The 17,414-nt window shown below is 39.3% G+C and overlaps 1 protein-coding gene across 5 annotated transcripts in view; it reads right to left on the bottom strand.

Annotated features, from left to right (window-relative positions):
- The window catches only part of AP2B1 (adaptor related protein complex 2 subunit beta 1), a 114,983-nt gene that overhangs the window by 25,806 nt on the left and 71,763 nt on the right, over nt 1-17,414 (bottom strand). For 3 of the 5 annotated variants that reach the window (XM_061390356.1, XM_061390355.1, XM_061390357.1), the window contains exons 15-18: nt 15,102-15,143; nt 14,223-14,369; nt 13,422-13,567; nt 8,529-8,658 (exon numbers count right to left, since the gene is read on the bottom strand). In XM_061390356.1, coding sequence (XP_061246340.1) covers nt 8,529-8,658; nt 13,422-13,567; nt 14,223-14,369; nt 15,102-15,143 — 465 coding nt within the window. The remainder of the gene's footprint in view (nt 1-8,528; nt 8,659-13,421; nt 13,568-14,222; nt 14,370-15,101; nt 15,144-17,414) is intronic. The other 2 variants (XM_061390359.1, XM_061390358.1) reach the window with 1 other exon arrangement.

A 17,414-nucleotide genomic window follows, 5' to 3' on the forward strand; every position in this document is an offset into this window, starting at 1 on the left:
TTCATAACCATTTCCTACAGGTTGTTAATGGAATATTTCAGATTCTGTCCTGTCTATAGGGGTTATTTTCAGCTCTGGATCTATCTGTGACCTGGGAATCTCTTATAGTTTTCCTAAGATCCACCACTTCAAGGACTCAATGTCTGTTCAAGCAGCGTGTGGTCCCATAAAAGCAACCAGAGTGCACAGTCCTCAGCTGTGGATCCTGGAAGACCACAGGAGGCTTTAATATTGAACTTGTTTGGCTTGCACAACAGTCAAGAAAAGTCAGTAAATGCCAAGCTGGTTTGCTTCCTTTGATGGAAGCTGCTTAAAAGGTCTTCCGTTTGGAAGCATTTACCGGTTTTTCTGGTACAATAGCTACAGCTGTAGGCCTTCTGAGTGTGAACGGACATATGTAAGACATGAAATATCAGGGACAGGCACCATCTGCAACTGATTGTCTCATAGGCTGGAACTGCAATGTGGGAGTAGCAAGGGACAGAATTTTCTCAGGGCCATACACTGCCAAAAAACATAACAACACAACCCCCACCCCTCCAAAAAAAAAAAAACCCTTTTGGTGAACAAAGATCTTAAAGACATGAATAAATGGGGTTATAAGATTGTGTCCTTTGCAGCTAGCATCCTTAGCACTTCTTGCCCTAATCATTCAAAGGTTAAATGAACAGGGTTGATGAATACTGCCTTGTTTTAGAAGGGACATTCAAATAAAAAACTGAGACATTATTTCTTTTTTCTGTAATTAATATCCATCCTCTTATTAAACAAAACTTAAGTGGGGTTTAAAGAGGATACACAAAGATACATAATAAAAAACCATATACACTAAAGGATCAATTATTTATCTATAGGTTAACCTCTAACCACAAAGAAGTACAGAAGGAAGGAAAGAAGGATTTTTATGAAGGTGTCATGAGACTTTTAGGTAAAGATAGTAGACTTCAAATCACATTTAAATTTTCTTTCTCCTGGAAGAACTCAGCCATAATTAAAAGGAAAAAAGAATTAAGGGTATAAGTTCACAAAGATGGTAAAGAAAAAAACACAGTAGCAACAAAATCTTGGCACTGTAAAACAAATGCTGTTAGCAATAACACTGCACAATTCTCAAAGTCTTAGGACTGGTAGCACCTCTGGAATTGTATGGAGGGGAAATGATGAAGGGACTGTTAAAAAAAAGAGGATGAAGAAACTGAGTCCGAGATCCCCATACCACCCTGAGCTACCTCAGCCCCTCAATAAAACTTAAAGACTGATTCTTTCAGAGGAGATAAGATAGATAGTACTTTGAAGGGAATGCTAGACATGGCTGAGGGTGGTGGGATAAGGGAATTTATGCATACTGAGTGCTGAGACTCTCCAGTCCTCCTTCCCAGTTTAGCTCCCAGGAGGCTGGTAGAAAGCCTTTAAATTCTAAACAGGAGAGTCAAGGATTAATTTTTGGAAGAATTAAGCCAGCTCCCAAAAGACAGACATGAAAGTACTGACAGAGGATTCGAGATGCGTTCGTGATGGGTGGGTGGAGGTCCTACCCTGGATCTTACAGTTTAGAGGGCCATACTCTGATCTTCCTCTGGCCTCCTCTGAACCCTTCTACACAAGAATCCATGTGGCCAAAGAGACATGCCCAGGTAGAAAACACAGAATTTCCTAGCTAAAAAGCCCTAACACTGTTTCCAGGTCCTGTCTGAGATACTTCTACTGGTCACTTTTTCTGAGGGTCAGTAAACATATCCTCATGCCCAAGGGATGGCCAAAGGGTAGAAGTGGAATAGAAGAAGAGAAGGCTGTGAAACATGGTTCTCCAGTTGTATTCCTGAGTGAACAGAGGCAGAATTCCAGCAAATTCCACCAAATGGAAATCCTAGAATTGAAAAGGACAGTATCTGAAATGAAAGTTATACTGGACAGATATACCAGAATGTTGCAGCCTATAAAAGAAAAGAGTCTGTATACTTGAAGACAGATCAACAGGAATTACCCATTCTGAAGAACAGAAAGAAAAAACAAAAACAACTGAAAACCAGCCTTAGGGGTTGAGGGGACAATCTGAGGGGACAATCAAGTAGTTACATGTGACAGTGGCGTGTGTATACTCAGTCGCGTCTGACTCTTTGCAACCCCATGGACTGCAGCCTGTCAAACTCCTTGGTCCATGGAATTTTTCAGGCAAGAAAATACTGGAGTGGGTTGCCATTTTCCTTCTCCAGGGGATCCTCTGACCCAGGGATCAAACCCACATCTCTACTGCTCCTGCACAGGCAGGTAGATTCTTTACCACTTGTACCACCTTAGAAGTGGAATTCTGAAGGAAGGGAAGTGAGATACTGGGACTGAAAAAAAACTGAAGAAATAATTAAAAAAAAAGCAAACCACCTTCCTAAATTTGGGAGAAGCTATCAATTTACAGATCCAAGTTCAGTGAACCTGTAGCCAGATAAATGTAATGAAAATACCAAGGTACGTAACAGTCAAGCCACTGAAAACCAAACATAAAAATGAAGAAGCCCATAGATCAGCACTGCCCAACAGAACCTCCCATAATGACAGAAATGTTCCACTTCTGCACTGACCACTTCAGTAACCACCAGCCATGTGAACATTTGAATGTGGCTAATGCAACTGAGGAAATAAACTTTTTATTTTACTTGATTTTAATTAATTTCCATTTAGATAGCTGCATGTGGCTAAGGGTTTATTTTATTGAACAGGGTATTTAGGGAGCCTTATGAGATATCAACTCATCATTAATATGTGCACTTTACTGATTCAAACAAATAATAATAAATAAATAAAAACAAAAGTTTAAGACACATAGATAATCAGAAACTTGGGCACTGACCAGATATCTGATGTTTAAGAAATTCTTATTAATCTTTAATGTGCACAATAGTTGCTGTGGTTATGTTTTTAAAAAGAAACCATTTTAAATATATACACTGAAATATTTACAGAGGAAATGATATGTCTAACATTTGCTTCAAAATAATATGGGGCAGGAATATGCTCAGGGAGCAAAGATGAAATGCTACTAACATTGGATTGATTAATTATTGAAGCTGAGGGATGAGCACACAGGGACTCATTACATGATTGCTTACTTTCGGAGAGTTAAAATTTTTTCATAAAAAGTTTTTAGAAAATAGAGCAAAAAGAAGGACTTCCCTGGTGGTCCAGTGGTTAAGACTGCACAGCCACTGCAGGGGGTGTAGGTTCAATCCCTGCTCAGGGAACTAAGAGCCTGCATGTCACGTGGTTATGGCAAAAAAAAAAAAAAAAAGAGCAGGAGATGGAAAATAGGACAAAAAGCAGAAGACTGGTCCAGGAAGGTCAACATTCTAAGAGCAAGACTTCCAATAAGAGAGACAAAGAAAGTGAAAGGAGATCTATAAAAAAGAAAAGTTGCCAGAACTAAAGGATACAAGTTTCCACGCTGAAAAAGCACAATAAGGACCTAGTGCAGTGGGTGAAAAAAGACACAAACCAAGGCATATCACTGGGAAATTTCAGAAGAGGGAAAGGCAAAGGATTGTACAAGCTTTCATTCAGAGAGAACACGGCACAGAAAAGGATCAAGAATCAGAATGACTTCAGACTAGGAGGAAAACTATTTCTCATCTAGAAAGATATACAGAAACCATCATATAAGTGTGAAGAAAAAAACATTCTACAACATGTAAAGTTGCTACCTGTTTAAAATTTTACTCTACACACCTATCCAATACTTTCGCCACCTGATGTGAAGAACTGACTCACTGAAAAGACCTCAATGCTGGGAAAGATTGAAGGCAGGAGGACAAGGGGACCACAAAGGATGAGATAGTTGGATGGCATCAATGACACGCTGCTGATGGACAAGGAGGCCTGGCCTGCTGCAGTCCCATGGGGTCGCAAAGAGTCGGACACAACTGCACAGCTGAACTGAACTGAACTGAACACCTATTTTTAGGAAGCTACTGGAGTATGTTCTTCATCAAAATGAAGGAGTAAATCAAGGAAGAAAAATACAAGAGGAGACCCAACATACAAGACAGATGAAGAGAATAAATCCTCGGGGCTATGGTGAAGAGAGTTCACAGGATGACAGTTTCAGGTGTGGAAGAAAATCATTCCAGATTAAAGCAGTCAAACGGCTCCCAAAGGAGACTTTAAGAGTGAAATTGGTAGGACTATTTTGAAGAGTTTGATCTCACTGGAATTTGGGAATGAATGACAGTTAACACAAAAAATTAAGCAAACAAATAGAGACAAGTCTTAATGGGTAAATATCTAATTACTTATAAAAAGTTTTATGAAGAAAAATAATCACACTATATAGTTCAGCTCTGAGGAGTATATATAATCACAGTAACATGAACAATGAATACTAATTAAAGGAAATCCTAAGACAGTTCTAATCAGGAAAATACGAGGATTGGGAATATGTACACAGATAATGGCCATAAGAAGGCAATGGCACCCCACTCCAGTACTCCTGCCTGGAAAATCCCACGGACGGAGGAACCTGGTAGGCTACAGTCCATGGGGTCACACAGAGCTGGACACCACTGAATCGACTTAGCAGTAGCAGCAATGGCCATAAGTTGGAAGAGAAGGCTGGGAACTCGGTTTTTCTTAGCTAACTCTAGATAGAACTAGTTAACTCTAAACTGTATATTCACAGACCTACCAACGTTCTCACGGAAGTTCACAGCTTGGTGAAAAAGGAGGCCAAGCAAATTTGAGAACTCCACAGCATCCATACAAAGACTGGGATGAACATGTTATGTCACAATTCTATTGTACTTTTGAAGACACTGACTTGAAGAAGCAGTCACTTGCCAGGTGTCAAGTTTGAAGGAGTATACTGGGAAAATGTTTCTAAGCAAGTAACACAGATGAAACAGATGAAGTGAAAAAGATATCAAAGTCAGAGAAAGCTCTTTTAGACAAAATTCATTTAGACATTTGTTAAGGTTTTTGTTTTATTTAAATACAGGGCATCAATTCTCTTTTTTTAAAGGAATATAGTATGCTAAACTCAGGAGAAGCTCCCGGTGGGGCAAGCCAAACTTTGCTTTGTGTAATATTTATCGGAGAAGGCAATGGCATCCCACTCCAGTACTCTTGCCTGGAAAATCCTATGGATGGAGGAGCCTGGAAGGCTGCAGTCCATGGGGTCGCTGAGGGTCAGACACGACTGAGCGACTTCACTTTCACTTTTCACTTTCATGCATTGGAGAAGGAAATGGCAACCCACTCCAGTGTTCTTGCCTGGAGAATCCCAGGGACGGAGGAGCCTGGTGGGCTGCCGTCTATGGGATCGCACAGAGTCGGACACGACTGAAGTGACTTAGCAGCAGCAGTATGCTAAACTCAAGAGAAGCTCCTGGTGCGGCAAGCTAAAGTTTGCTTTGTGTAATATTTATAAGTTGGATTCACAAAGGCTTTTGATAACCAACATTATTAGTACAGTAGATTTTCTAGGTTCAAATTTCTACTAGGTATTTAATGCTCCTTCTAAGGTATAATCTATTTTACATTTTAAGAGAGAACAGTGTCTTTTTTTCAATAATGGTTCAAAAAGACCATAGGTCAGTAAGCAGTTTGATGATATTTTTAATGAAAGGTTTTTGTACTAAATGCTACATTATAGTTCTGGAGGCTAGTCTGATTTGTCTGTCCTATATATAGATATCAAATTAGCCAAAACAGCTAAAACTCACACTGCTTCCCAAATTTCATTTCCTAAAACTCTTTTTTTCTTTTCTAATTTTATGGTCTGCAGTCCTAGAAAAGCACTAATTTTTCCTGCATGAGCTCTTGAATTTAAACATATATATTTATAATGTTTAAATGTCAATCAATCTTTACCTGGCTTTATCTGGATCTTTATGGTCAAAGCCTACTGAAGTTAAGATCTGACTCTTTATTCATATTGGGACAAGAGCAAAATAGAAGCTGAAAACTAAGGTAACCCACCATCTTCAGTTAATCATTAGTTTCAACTTCCACTAGCAGACATTAAATAGAGCTGCTCTCAGGGGGAAAAACTTCATCTGTTTTCAAGTTTTTGCTTATCTCCTCTATTGGGCAATGCCAATTAAATGAGAAAATAGCCGTAATTATGACATCCTTAAAAGGAAAGAATCCATGGGAAAGCATGGAGAATCAGTAGTTGACTACAGATGGAAAATTTGTTTTCCCTAGAGAAGTTGAACTGCTTTATTACATTCTGCTTAGATGGAAAAATCACAAGTTTTTTTTTAATGTCAGGTTTGTGAAAATGAAAAACTTGCTAGTTCTAATGCGAGAGAAGGATTTGGACTAAGATTCAACCTATTTTATGAGGGTTCCTGGGACTTCCCTGGTGGTCTAGTAGTTAAGACTCTGGGCTTCCAGTGTAAGAGACACCAGTTCAATCCTCAGTTGGGGAACCAAGATCCCACATGCCATGTAGCCAAACAAAAAGATCAACTCACGTGAGGGTTCCCATCTGGGGTGTTCATTTTACTGAATGTGAAGTGGAAATGCAAATAGGGAAGTAAACTGACATTTATTCACAGTTCCCTTTTGGTTTTAGGAGGAGGAAATTTGCCCTGATTTCTGTGACCCAAATTCCTTTTCCTACTGCTACAGTAAAGCATTCTCGCACCCATGCTGACTGACCTCAAATATTTGGCTTGAGGCTCTGTGAGCCAACAGGAGGTTAAATTTCCATGAAAAGAGAGCAGATGTAAATTTGGGTTACTTACTTACTTTAGGATTCTATGTTGGAAAAGCCCCTCAACACATTAGTCTCATCATAGCAGCATAGCCAATTCCTTCTGCACAGTAATCCTTGTTCTGCTCTCCTAGACTGAGCCAAGTTATATTGTGACTCACTCATTGTCACTCTTTATCATCAAACTCTTTGCTGAAAAAGAAGCAGTCAACTACTGAGGCAGCAAGGTAATCAGTCAACTGGCAAGCAGGCCTGGTGTGCTGGTACTGTTCTCCCATCGTGGAGAACATTAGTTTCAACTCTTAGTAATTTTACTGTTGCTGTCTCACCATGAGTACTAGGATCCCACACTGGTATTTCCAAGACACCGAGCAATGGGATCCTACCTGAAAAGTGGAAGGTTGTTATTTTTTGTTGATCATTTAAAGCGTATTTTATAGTCTCATTCAGACTATTCTCTCAAGTTCTTGGTAGAAGGAGATGCCCAATCCTCTTAGTTGAGTCTTTTGTCAGTCACAGTACATCATTCCCTTTTTCTTTTTTTGTTAAATTGTGAGCTCACTTTCAGTAGAGATTTTCTTTTCAGATGGGAGTCCTGATGGCCTTGAAGTTCAAAATTGTTGCAAAAGGGCCATTTTTGCATTTGCTTCTGCCACGCATCCCAGGCTCTATCAGTTCTGGTCCAACTTTACACTCATTTACTGGTTTGGAGAATTCTGTACCTATGCAGTATAAATCAGGCTCTGGATTTTTCACAAGAAGCCACCAGAACCCTGGTCAGAGAGAACTTCCTCCCATCACTGGCCTCTGTGGAAATGTGTTTCTAGTTCCCCTTTCACTGAGGGGCTTGCCCTTCCAGGGAGTCAGCTTTATGCAAAGCTCAGTTACAGTTCCCCATCTCAGGTCGGCCCAAGGTGGTCTCTTCTGTCCTTGTGAACATTAAAACCCTCAACTTCCAGGCTTGTATCTGTATTTTATCCCTTCAGGTTGCTGTGGCTTCAATTCACATGCTTACTACTCTACCTTCACGTTGCTTAAACCCCAGAAGGCTTATTTCAAACAGAAATTCAAAGTGATGCAAATGAAATCAAACTCTAAGCTAGGACTTAAGCATTCTAAAAATTCAGTATTTTCAAGATAGAGAGGCTCTTATAGACATGATAAAGTTCTAAGCTCCTCTAAGTTGATGTTACACTTACCACATGCATATTATACAGATAACTCAACTATTTATGGCAGTGTGTTCAAAGATGACCTCCACATAGCTTTCCTGAAATCTACTCTTGCTGCTGCAGCTGTTAAGCTGCTTCAGTCGTGTCCAACTCTGTGCAACACCATAGATGGTAGCCCACCAGGCTCCCCCGTCCCTGGGATTCTCCAGGCAAGAACACTGGAATGGGTTGCCATTTCCTTCTCCAATGCATGAAAGTGAAGAGTGAAAGTGAAGTTGCTCTGTCGTGTCTGACTCTTAGTGACCCCACGGACTGCAGCCTACCAGGCTCCTCCGTCCATAGGATTTTCCAGGCAAGGGTACTGGAGTGGGGTGCCACTGCCTTCTTAATTCCCTTTTATGAAAGTCTTAAGAAAAAAGTTTGTAAATAACACCTTGAAAAGTTTTTGTTTGTTGAGTTAAAAAAAATTAGCAACTTTCTGTGTCAATGTATGACTTTTGTGTGTGTGTATTTTAACGAAAAATAAGTCTTCTCCACAGAGTCATTTCAAACCCTATTCCATGACTAAATCTGAGAGGACTTGCTTTACATATAAAAAGAAAATTGGCAAGAAATCAACCTGTACACTCAGAGTGAAGTAAAAGTCTAACCTGCAGGTTGTTCAGAGGCTCCATCTTCATGACAGGGCCCAAGGTGTTGAGGGGCAGGGAGACATCAATGCTCTGGTTTGGCATCAGTGGTGTATGGATGGCCAGAGGAGTGCTAGGGATGACACCAAAGCTAGAAGAGAGGGTGAAGAAATCCTAGAGGTTAATTAGGAGGCAGGGTTTAGACACATCTTTAGGTTTCAATGGCTTTTTATACAAGGAAACATAATTTTTAACAAAATTAAATGGAAGGAACAGCAGGAGCTAAGGTGCCCAATTCTAATTTGCTGTGAACACTGGTTACCACATAGCATCTGTTTTCCATGAAATAGATCAGAGGAAGGAGAAAACATTCAGCAGCAGAGAACTGGTTAGCTAATGCCCTGATTCTAAAGTTTTCTTACGTTTATCATGTCACTAGAGGGGCAGGTTTGATAAACATCTTTTTTATACATCTGTCTTTAGATAATCCTTGGGAAAATACCCACCCTGCAAAGTACATTACGCTATTTCACTACCTTGACAACCTGCCCAGTCAGCCCAGAGGATGATTTACAGTAACTCACTTTCTTTTTTCTTTGTTTACTTACATAGGACACAATCATTGGGAAAAAGCCACTCTAAGTAAAGCAGAATTGAACGGCTTAAACATTCAAAACAATATTCCAAAGGACAAAAGACATGCTGTAGACTCAAACCTGGCCACTTTCTTAGCCTAAGGCAGGCAATGAGTATCCACCACAGTTAGACTTCTCACAGAAGCTTGCATGGTAATAATATAAGAATAGTAAAGAGCTAGGAAAAGTCTGAGTTTGAAGTCACATAAAAACAAAAATGTATGACTTCCCCAAACTGAAAGAGAAAAGTTGGGCCACGGGTATAACAAATGAACAACTTAATGATATAAATTTACATTGAATTTATGCTCTAATTAGCCTCAGGAAGAAAGATGAGATTATAATATAACATAACTAGAGTTTTTTAGGCAGTATCAATTTCAGAACAGCAGGAGAAACATTTTCCTTTTCCTAGATAAACTATACTTTAGAGTCCCAAATGTAATAAATGATTTTGAGTAGACACATCAAATCATTCTGGTATTAACATTTATGGGTCAAAAACTATTCTGCCCTTTTGATCTTGCTCTCATGATTCATCTATGTGGAACACCATAGAGAATCTTAAAAAAAGGCTACAGTTCTGATAAGTTTATTGAAGTTGCAAGATACAAGTTCAATATACAAAAATCAACTGTATTTCTATATACTAGCAACCAAAGGCAATGGCACCCCACTCCTGCAGTCCATGGGGTCGCTAGGAGTCGGACACGACTGAGCGACTTCACTTTCACTTTTCACTTTCATGCATTGGAGAAGGAAATGGCAACCCACTCCAGTGTTCTTGCCTGGAGAATCCCAGGGACAGGGGAGCCTGGTGGGCTGCCGTCTCTGGGGTCGCACAGAGTCGGACACAACTGAAGCAACTTGGCAGCAGCAGCAGCAACCAAAAGTTAAAACATGCTACTTACTGTAACATCAAAACTATGAAACACTTAAATACAACAAAAGATGTGTAAGATCTGTACGTGAAAAATTATGAAGTACTGTAGAGGGAAGTTAAAGATGTCCTACATAAATGGAGAGAGATGCTATGCTGATGGATTAGAAGACTCAGTATTGTTTGTTGTCAGCTCTTCCCCAAACTGATCTATATATTCCCTATACCTTCCATCAAAATCCAAGCAGAAAAAAGACCTAGAATTGCCCAAAACAATTTTTGAAAAAGAACATAGTTGGAGGGTTTACACTATATGACTTCAAGATTTACTACTAAAAAAGACTTTACTTTGACTCTTACTTTACACCATACTGGGCTTCCCAGGTGGCGCTAATGGTAAAGAATCCACATGCCAATTCAAGAGATGAGGAATTCTGGGTCGGGAAGATCCCCTGGAGGAGGGCATGGCAACCTACTCCAGTACTCTTGCCTGGAAAATTCCATAGACAGAGAAGCCTGGTGGGCTACAATCCATGGGGCTGTGAAGAGTCGGACACAACTGGATATGCACAGTACACCATATTATCTCACCAAAATTATCTCAAAATGAATTATAAAGGGGAACATAAGAGCTTTATTGATTGCCATTTCTATTAGAAAAAAAATTTTTAATTGTACTAATAACTGAAGGTCAGGCAAAGATTTGATAAACAGAACACAAAAAGCAAGACTTAAAAAGGAAAAAATTGTAAAGTAAACTATGTTTCAATAAAAAGCCTGTTCCTTGGAAAACACTAAGAAAGTAAAAGTAAGCTACAGACTGGGAGAAGATATTTCCAAGGCATATCTGAAAGTACTCATAGCCAGAAAATATAAAAAACCTTACTACTTGATAATAGGACAAACAATTTTTTTAAAAAAGAAAAAGGAATGATCTGAGAAAATACTTCATCAAAGAAGATATAAGATTAGTCAACAAGATTATGAAAAAAATGCTCAGTATTGTTAGTTAGTAGAGAGATACTACTATACATCTACAAGAACGGCTAGCACTGGTGAGAAAATGGAAGCTGGAACATGCACACTTACCGTATGACCCAGCAATACCACTGCTAGGCATTCACCCAGAAAAAATGAAAACACAGTTCCGCACAAAGACTTGTACATGAATATTCATAGGCGCTTTAGCCATGAAAGATAAAACTGGAAACAACCCCCACTTCTACCAACTGGTGAAAGGGTAAACAAATCGTGCTACACGCATCACGGAGATACTACTCAACAATAAACAGACTAGTGAAACACCTCAAGGCATTATGCTAGGTGAAAGAAATCTAATGCAGAAGACTCCATACTATGTAATTTCATTTACAAAACATTATAGAAAAGGTATGATTATACTGGCAGAGACAAAGCTACAAAGAACAAGAAAAGAGACATCACAGTAAAAACAGTAAGAGACAGAGAGAATAAAATAAGAAAAAGCAAATAAAACAGAAATGAAGAAAAAGGTCACCACTACTCATGAAGCACTCCAGTCAGAAGACCAAATCTAAATCTAATTAAGCCTGTAGACCAATTTACATATACTCAGCAGAATATAGACTGTGGAGAACTCTACTGATAAAAGATCTAATTTCATCTACAAATAAATTTCAAGGAAGAAAGAGGAGGAGGTTAAAAGGAAGAGAGAGGAGGTTAAAAGAGACTTAAGACACATATCAATTAATTAGTATATATGGGGACCAATGGGATCCTGTTCAGATAAAACAAGCTGTACAACAACAATAGAGAACTGCAATAATCTGCTAATGATGTTAAAGAACTTAATAATATTAATGATATTAAAGAACTTAATAATATTAAAGAATTTTTGAGTTTAATAATGGTGCTGTGGTTATGGGTTAAAAAAAAGGTCATGAGATACATATTCCAATATTTATAGATAAGAAAATATTAGGGAGAAAAACAGTACATGTAACAGACAAAGTCAATAAATACATAATTCTCCAAAGAAGAAAATATAAACAATGGAACAGTACAAAAGGTTAAACACATAAACCCTGAAAACTTTCCAGAGATACAGGACTTCAAGGAACACACTGAAATGGACACCTTATTCCAGGAAAAACTAACATTGATCAACACAGGGAGTACCCTAGAAAAATTACTGGACTTCAAAACTGTGGACAGTCAAACAAAATGATCAAATTACTTATACATACAGGGAAAAACCATGCTGGTAATGAATTTTTCCTCAGGAATATTAAATGACAAACAACTGTGAAGTAAAACAAAGATCTTGAGTCAAGAATTTTCAAGCATGTAAGTCATGACTTTGACCATGTAAGAATTCAAAGATTGTTGATGAGGCCTTGTTGAGGAACCTACTAGAAGACATACAAGAAATGATCATGGAAATGTAAATAAAAGGACTGGCAGCAAGCACAAACTCAAGAAGAAACAAAGATGAGGATAAAAGTGAAAGAATAAAATGCAGAAATGACAAAATGACAACTGACAAGAATGAAAGGAAAGGAGACAAGCAGGTGGAAAGCTGAACAAGCTCTCATCTATCGTAACTCTCTTCCCCATTATGGCAGAGCTTCCACTGCTAAAAGCAAACTGTCTGCCTCTATGTGATTATTCAGTTAACAGGCAGACTGTCTTCCATATTTTTTGGAGCAGCCAAAGTCCATTCATTTTTCTCACCAAAATGTGGGCTCTAGACACACATTGAAAAGGCACACCTTATTCAAGGAAAAACTAACACTGGTCAACACCAGGAATATCCTAGAAAAATCACTGGACTTGGACAGTCAAACAAAAGTTTATACAGTCCATGGAATTCTCCAGGCCAGAATACTGGAGTGGGTAGCCTTTCCCTTCTCCAGGGCATCTTCCCATTCCAGGCATCGAACCCAGGTTTCCCAGATTGCAGGAGGATTATTTACCAGCTGAACCACCAGGGAAGCCCAAGTTACAAACACTGGGCACACATCTGAGACACACATTGGTTTGTTTCATCACTCTAGCTTTAGTACCTAGAAATGTCTAGCACTCAGATGCAAAATAATTATTATTAACCATATAAATGGATTTCAACTAAAAGTATTTTTTTTGGTAAACTGTGTTAATAAAGACATACTAGTTCTAGAATCCTTTACGGCAGTCAGTCCTGGTTTCCTTATTCCATATGGACAACCTTCTCGGTAGAATTGCCTAGAGCCTCCAGAGTTAAAGCTGACCACTGAAGAGATATACAAGAGCCTTCGCTCAGTCTACATGGAGCATCTGCCAATACAAGAGCTTTTACCCACTGCTAAATGGAACACTCACTTGTTAGATACAAGGTACACTGCTGTCTCAGGATTAAGCTGGGGAACTTAGATTTCTTACCTATTCTTGTTAAACTGAATTGCGAAGTCTGTCATGTGCTGCAGAGCTTTGTTGGTGAAGTTCATTTCCATATAGATATGCCCTTGGCGGTGAGTAAATGTTCCTGAAATCTCCAGGCCTTTAGCCTTTACTGCAGGCAGCCAGACCTAAAATACAGCATAAGGCCCAATGAAATCAGACAGGATTCATCTCCTTGCTGTTTTTGAGTAAATAAAGATGAAATTAAGATTTCACTTTGTTAGGCAGTTAAGATGCTGAAATAAGCTTCATTTACAGAAGTTTCCCCTTCCTCTTCTGAATTTCCTTTTGAGCATGACATCAAGAGAGGCTGAGACTAGAAAGATATCAACAACACTAACCTAAATCAAAACTCTAAAAAGGTGCACTAAGACGCATGAAAACCAAGTCTGAGCAATGGCACTCTAGAATCCACATGCAATACCAGTGGAAAAGGAGAGTAGAAGGAATACGAAGTAAAATGTTATGTCTTTCCCTCTCTGCTTTGAACTGTGTATCAGTTCAAAGCGCTAGATAGATTTCAGTGCTGACAAGCAAGGCAATATTTCTAAACTACAGAACAAAACATAAACGCTTAACATTTCCAATTTTAAGTCTAACTATAAAAATGGTTAATAAGGGTGCTATGGCGCTTCTTATTGCTAGGTTTGAGGCTACCATTCATCTTCCTCATAAATTCTCTAGAACAAGGGCCCCAACCTTGGACTTATTATCAGTGGGAGTAATGCAAATGTTAAACATTAAATAATTCAGGTCCTGTCCACAAAGTGTTGTGTTACTTACAGCCTTAGGAGCCACATATCCACCAGGTGCCATGCCTATCCCTGTGGAGAGTTCAAACAGGTCATTCAGACCACTGCTGACCACAGCAGGAGTAGGGGAGGGAGCAAAGGTTGCAGGCACTGATGATGGGATGAAGGACTGTCCCACCTGCAGGGAAGAAAAGGGAAGGGGAGCAGGGAGATCAGCAAGAACAGATTAATAGTCCTTAAAGTGTTGTTATCTATTTTAAGTTATCGGTAAATCAGTAAGAACACACCATAATTATAATATTCTTAGGAGTTTAACTCATATATTCTGTCCTTTAAATCATCATGGTTATTTTTTCATCATTGAAAAGATATACACACTCTTTAGACGTTCTATTAAAAGAGTAATCAGCAGGATCAGGAACACAGTAACCCAAGGTTTTTTCTATTTGTTTCCAATTTTAGCTTCCATGATTCTGTGCAAAAGGCCTATAGTATCCCCAGGAAACTCTCCTGGGGGAGATGGATACTCATACTCCCCAATTCTTTTACGAGGAGAGTCTCACTTGGAGTCCAGCTGTCTCTCAAGCTCTTTGTAGATGACAGAAGAGAATAAGGCTATTCTCACATCAAGATGGGAGGTTTCATTTCCTCTGGCTCTTTACCATCAGGAAGACAAAGAACTCTGTAGACACCAGAGCGCCAATCCCTAAAGACACCCTTACAGCACATGTGATGTATATTCCAAAGATTCCAAGTAACCCTACACTACTATCTACTCTTCTTAACACTGCCATAGAGGTTCTGGTGTACAGGGCTAGACAGCAGCGGTGGCTGGTCTGAGAAGGTGCGCATAGGAAAGGCATCAAACGGGGGCAGCGCATCCCATGGTGAAAAAACCGATGGCACTTACTGCCGGACTTCCTCCAATGCCCCCGCCAAGGTCACTGCCAAGCTGAAAGAGAGAAGGAGAGAGAGGAGAGAAAGGTAGAGTTCATTTAGCTAAGTACTAGATGCCCATAAAGAATGTGCAAATTGCTCTACCAAGTTTGCGGGGGACACATGCTATTCAACTTCACTCCCAAAGTCTAAAGAAATTCTAGATTGCAAAGAAATACATCCTAAGGGAACTAAGTAGGGGACATGATGATGTGTGGGAGTTTCGAGAAAACCTGGAAAAAAGATGGAGCTGGGACACCTCAGGGATGTTTCAGATCCAATCTTTCCACTGGGGTACACAGACACAAACCCAAACAGCATTTAAAGAATTTACATATTCCAAAAAGCTCTATCTCCAGGTAGTAATGTTTTGGATACGTCTTATTTTTTAAAAGGAAATTTGAGGGGGAAAAAAGAAAACAAAAATGAAAATGTGCTTTGAACTACAAAACTTGCTGCCTCACTGAGAAAGTGGGGGCCAAACCATTAGTGAACTGCAATTTCAAGCTCCAAAAATTACAGCTGGAACAAGAGGGATTTTCAGTTTAGAACTTTGCTAAGAAAGCAAACTGCTGGGTTAGGAGGATACCTGGGGAGGAAGTGGGAAGGCTTGCCATTTTTCAACTCTCACAGCCAGTACAATTAAGGGGAAAATGCTGTGATTTCTCTGAAGTCGATTATTTAAAAGGATGTTAGCTACTAAAGAATTAGATTAACATAAGTAGCTTGGTGACAGGAAAATAATTCCACATGGTCTTAGCTCTGCCTCCCACCACCCCCCACACCCCGCCAGGGCTCTGATATAATTCACCCTGAATTTCAGGACAAAAGTATTTAAAAGAACTGAAGCTGAAAACAGCTAGCATGAAGAAACATAAAACACACATACACCAAACTAACCGTGCTGTTGAAAAGGCCAACGCCACTTTTTTTGTGTTACAATTTCACACTGCTGCTTCCCTAGTTCTCACTGTGTATCTAAAATTCATCTCTGAATCACCAAATGCCTTGTCTGCTTTACAAAACAGTTTCCTTTATTATCATTTAGTGATAGAAACTTGGAGAGCTCGATGCTATGGATGTGTTAAAAAAGAAAAACTGTACTATCTTCAGGATTTGAGAGAGAGGATTTATTATCTTCTCAGTGAACAGATACATAAAACTGAGTTGTCAAATCTCAAAAATAATATATATATTGAAAAAGAATGGGACTTATGACATTCTGTTTCCATCATAGCAGGAAAAAAAAAAAAACCCCACCCAGACAGGCGCTGCCTAACGGGCACAAATAAGCTGCTCTGCACTAGGCTACAGAGCACTCCAAACCTGAGTCAACACTTCCAAAACCTGGTTCTGAAGACTACATAATGGTTGGACCTGGGACGACATGTCGCAGGCAGAGACAGATGAAAAGGTCATCACAACCAAGACTCTGAGTAACTGGAAACATGACAGCAAAAGGAAAGGACATTACGCTTCTGCCTTCTCCCTGTTCCTAGAACAGCCCACATCCAGAGCACGAGAGTCCTTTTATTCAAACACACACTTACATAACGTTTGTTGGAGAAAAGGTACAATGGGGAATGTAAAGATGCCAGGTGATGGGGGGGATACACAGACAAACCAGATCCAGGCTTTACAAACTAGCAGAAAAATAAAACACGAATGCAAAACCATACAGAACATGCTAACACAAAAAAAGCAAAGTTCTAGAGAGAAGAGCCTCCTTTTGGCTGAAGGATAATGAAAAGATGCTTGTGAAATTACAGAAGGCAAAAATGGGAGAGGTTATTTCTCAGAATGTACAAAGGTTAAAAAAGTAGGAATAAAAGCATGATCAAGAAGAATGAGCAGTCTAAGTAGATTGGAGCACAGGGTAGATACGTGTCAAAAAAGAAAGAAGCCATAGAAAACAAATTTGCAAAAGCAAGCTGCTTATGGGAGGTCTTTAGTTTTCAATTTCTCCTTATGAAACTTGGAGGTTTCTTAGAGTATCAAACTTTCTAAGAGTATTAATAACTATCTCAATTTTGTTCTAATAACTATGGCTTTCAACCTTAAAGACAAAGTGGAATCAACCACCTTTGGGTGTGCAGTGTGGGGAGTTGTTGTTCAGCTGCTAAGTCATGTCTGAGTCTTTGTGATCCCATGGGCTGTGTACATCGGGGGAAGGGGACTTTTAAAACCACTGATGCCCGAGTCTCAGTTCCAGTCATAGTGATTTAATTGTTCTGAGGTGTAGCCTGGGCATCAGAATTTTAAAAAGTTGCCCTAGTGATTCCAATGT

Source organism: Bos javanicus, chromosome 19 (genome assembly GCF_032452875.1).
Source record: "Bos javanicus breed banteng chromosome 19, ARS-OSU_banteng_1.0, whole genome shotgun sequence".
NCBI classification, from domain to species: domain Eukaryota; kingdom Metazoa; phylum Chordata; class Mammalia; order Artiodactyla; family Bovidae; genus Bos; species Bos javanicus.